The sequence below is a fragment of the Trichechus manatus genome, unplaced genomic scaffold (genome assembly GCF_000243295.1).
Source record: "Trichechus manatus latirostris isolate Lorelei unplaced genomic scaffold, TriManLat1.0 scaffold00244, whole genome shotgun sequence".
Taxonomy (NCBI): domain Eukaryota; kingdom Metazoa; phylum Chordata; class Mammalia; order Sirenia; family Trichechidae; genus Trichechus; species Trichechus manatus.
In genome coordinates, this window is record NW_004444180.1 from 1,138,351 (window position 1) to 1,141,854 (window position 3,504).

The 3,504-nt window shown below is 60.4% G+C and overlaps 1 protein-coding gene across 1 annotated transcript in view; it reads left to right on the top strand.

Moving 5' to 3' along the window:
* The window catches only part of MUC2 (mucin 2, oligomeric mucus/gel-forming), a 29,340-nt gene extending 26,532 nt beyond the window's left edge, over nt 1-2,808 (top strand). The window contains exons 43-48 of the mRNA XM_004389418.1: nt 94-216; nt 564-662; nt 1,617-1,745; nt 1,947-1,986; nt 2,331-2,457; nt 2,577-2,808. Coding sequence (XP_004389475.1) covers nt 94-216; nt 564-662; nt 1,617-1,745; nt 1,947-1,986; nt 2,331-2,457; nt 2,577-2,808 — 750 coding nt within the window. The remainder of the gene's footprint in view (nt 1-93; nt 217-563; nt 663-1,616; nt 1,746-1,946; nt 1,987-2,330; nt 2,458-2,576) is intronic.
* Nucleotides 2,809-3,504: the final 696 nt, after the last annotated feature.

Sequence of the window (3,504 nt, forward strand, 5' to 3'; positions counted from 1 at the left end):
GATGAGGGCCGCCCTCAGGAACAGGGGTCGGAGGTTCTGCAGCGGTTGGGGAGCCGAGGGGGCCGCGCCTCACGGTCTCCCCTGGGCCCAAAGCCCGGCTCCCCAGTTTACTCCAGCAAGTGCGAGAACTGCGTCTGCACCCACACCATGGACAACGAGACCCAGCTCCACGTCATCTCTTGCACCCACGTGCCCTGTAAAACCGACTGCGACCCCGTAAGCGCTGCCGTCCTAGCCTCCCCCTCAGTCTGCTCGGAGAGTCCATCACCCCAAACCCATTTCCACGGTCTAGTCTTAAAGGCTTATTCTAGCAAAGACAGGAGAGATTCCGACCACAGCTCCGTTCCCCTTTCCAATGCCCGCCCCCTCCACGTGCTCCGTCCCCCCATCTCTTTACAGCAGCCCCACTCCCTCCTCCCACGACGGGGTGGGGTCCGGGATCCCAGGGCCGCCCTGTCCGCTGTGTGCGAGAGCTGGGACAGCTGGGGTGGGCGGTGGCCTGGGGTGGGCGGTGGCCTGGGGTGGGCGGGCCCCGCAGGCTCAGCCCCGGGCCGTGTTCCTAGGGCTACGAGCTCGTGGAGGACCCCGGCGAGTGTTGCAAGAAGTGTGAGCAGACCCACTGCATCATCCAGCAGCCGGACAGCCCGGTCCTCATCCTGAAGGTGGGCTGGGCGGGGCCCGGGCGGGGCCCTGGGGCTGTGGGCGGGGAAGGGACGGAGCCTCTGGGCGGGGCTGCTGGCGGACCGGGGTCTCCTGCCCCTCTTCTCCTGACAGAGGGAACGAGGGTGGGGCCTGCGGAGACGCCCGGCTTCCCGGGCTGAATCCTCCCAGTCCCGGGAAAGGCTGTGTATGAGTTTCCTGTCATGGCGCCACAAAGTACCACAAACTGGGTGGCTTTAAACAGCACAGATGTGTTCCCTCACCATCTGAAGGCCAGAAGTCCGAAATGAAGGCGTCACAGGGCCATGCTCCCTCCCGAGGCTCTAGGGAAGGAGCCTTTCTTGCCTCTTCCAGCCACTCTGGGCACCCCGCGCCCCATGGCCTCGTCTGCTTGTGCCTTCCCATCTGTATCTTGTCAGCGCACTGGTCAGGGGCTTAAGGCCCGCCTGCCCTGGTGGCGCGGCGGTTAAGAGCTATGACTGCTAACCAAAAACTCCGCGGTTCCAATCCACCAGCCTCTCCTTGGAAACCCTGTGGGGCAGTTCTACTCCACCCTCTAGGGTCGCTATGAGTCAGAATCGGTTCGACAGCAGTGGGTTTGGGTCTTTAGTTTTTTGGATAATCCATGGTGATCTTGATTAACTTACATCTGCAATTTAATTACATCTGCAATGCTCCTTTTTCCAAATACTGTCTCAGGTTCCAGGGGTTAGGGCATGGACATGTTCTTCTGGGCCCACTATGGGCTGGCACCTGTCCCTGGAGCCCTTGTCAGGGGTCACTTGCTTCGAGGTCCTGGGCCCACAGCCCAGTCCTGCCAGAGATGCTGCATTTGGCCGGGAGTTGGGAGCTTGTCCCAGCCAGGGTGTTTCTGGTCTGTGCTCCGGGTGGACCAGGGTCTGGGGGCCTTGCGGGGCCTGCTGCTCGCCCTCACCTGGTCTCTCCTCTGTCCCCAGCCTGGGCAATTTAAGCACAGCCCCAGCAACAACTGCACCTTCTTCAGCTGCGCGAAAATCCACAACCAGCTCATCTCGTCTGTCAGCAACATCACCTGTCCCAGCTTCGACCCCAGTGACTGCCTCCAGGTGAGCGGCCTCTCTGGGGGTCCCCCAGGGGCTGGGGGGCTGGGGGGCTGGGTCTCCAGTGCTGGGGCAGAGGGAGGCCCTGCCCTGGGGGCCCTTCTACAGGAATTACCCCTCCCAAACCCCAAGACAGGAGGGGGTGCTTGCCCTTCAGCGTGGGGGGGCTTTGGGGGTCACAGCTCATTCTTGTCTTCCCCCCTCAAGGGCTCCATCACACTCATGCCCAATGGCTGCTGTAAGAAATGTGAGTACCACCTCGGGCAGGTGGGCACGTAGGTAGAGGCCCGGCAGGTGGGCTCAGCCTGGGCCTCCTTGAGGGAGTGGAGGCACCTCTGTCCCCTCTGTGCCTCCCGCCCATATCTGGACGCTAAGGGGGTGAAACTAGGGTGCCCAGGGAGCCCTAATCCCATCCCAGGGAGGAGCAGGACAGAATTTAGTTTACCAGCAGGCAGCTGGAGGTGGGTACTTGCCTTCCGGGAGGGTGGCTGATGGCAGGCTGCTTGGATTGGGAAGAGTCCCACCCCAGGGACCAAGAGGCAGCAGAGGGAGCCTGTGTAATCCCCAGAACTCCACCTTGCCCTCTTCCAGGCACCCTTCGCAATGAGACCAGGACTTCCTGCTCCACCATCCCAATTATGAGGGAGATCACACACGCGGGCTGCACCAAGAGCGTCCACATGAATTACTGCTCAGGGTCCTGCGGGACCTTCGCCATGTGAGTCCTGGCACAGTGGGGGCCACAGGCACCATGAGGCCACTCCTGCCCTCCTGGGGGTGGTGGGGGTTCCCAGGCTTCCTGGAGGGAGTGGTCCTCACCCTACTCTCCCTCACCAGATACTCGGCTGAGGCTCAGTCCCTGGACCACAAATGCTCCTGCTGTAAGGAAGAGCGGACCAGCCAGCGTGAGGTGGTGCTGGACTGCCCCGACGGTGGCACACTGCGATACAATTACACCCACATCGAGAGCTGCCTGTGCCAGGGCTCCACCTGTGGGCTCCCGCTCACCCAGCCCGGCGCCTTCAGCCGTGGCCGGCGCTCCAACCCCTGGCGTCCCAGGAGACCATGAGTGCTGGCGCAGCCATCCAGGCCCCACCTCCCCGCCAGCCCCCACCTCCCCACCAGCCCCGCCCTGTCCACTGACCCTCTGAGCTTCCTTGCCTCCTGAATTGGTTGGGCCTTTGCAGATATTTATTTTCTGAGCCTTTGTCCTCTTCTTTGCTACCCAGTAATAAAGTCATGCAGAGATGCCTCACTGGTGTGTTTTGAGTTGGCGCCATGAGCGGGTCTGGGTGGAAGGTGCCGCTGTGTGGGGCCCACGGTCCAGCAGATTCATGGGGGTGAGGCAGGGTGGACAGTCCCCACAGGACAAAGGGGACACTGTGCATATACATAGGTGGGACTGACCTTCCCAAATACCATGTACAAAATGTAATCCCCAGGAACCACCTTCCCGTGCCCCTCACCCCCCAGGAAAGCCCTGTCTCACTCTTGGCTTGTGCAAAGCCCTCAGTGGACCATCAAGATGCCGACAGTCCCCTTCCAGGAAGCCCTCAGATCCTGACCTTTTTTTTTAAAGTAGCATTTATTTGAAAATACTTGCAGTTTTCTTCTTATTCTAAACATCTGGGCCCTTTTGTGGGGGCACATACACCTGGATACTCAACCAAGTAGTTAACCAGGTCTTCGTGTGCATGTCTTGTCCAACAATGGTTTCTTCAGCATGTGCAAGGAATATAGTCTAAAATCATTCATCTTTTTTTTT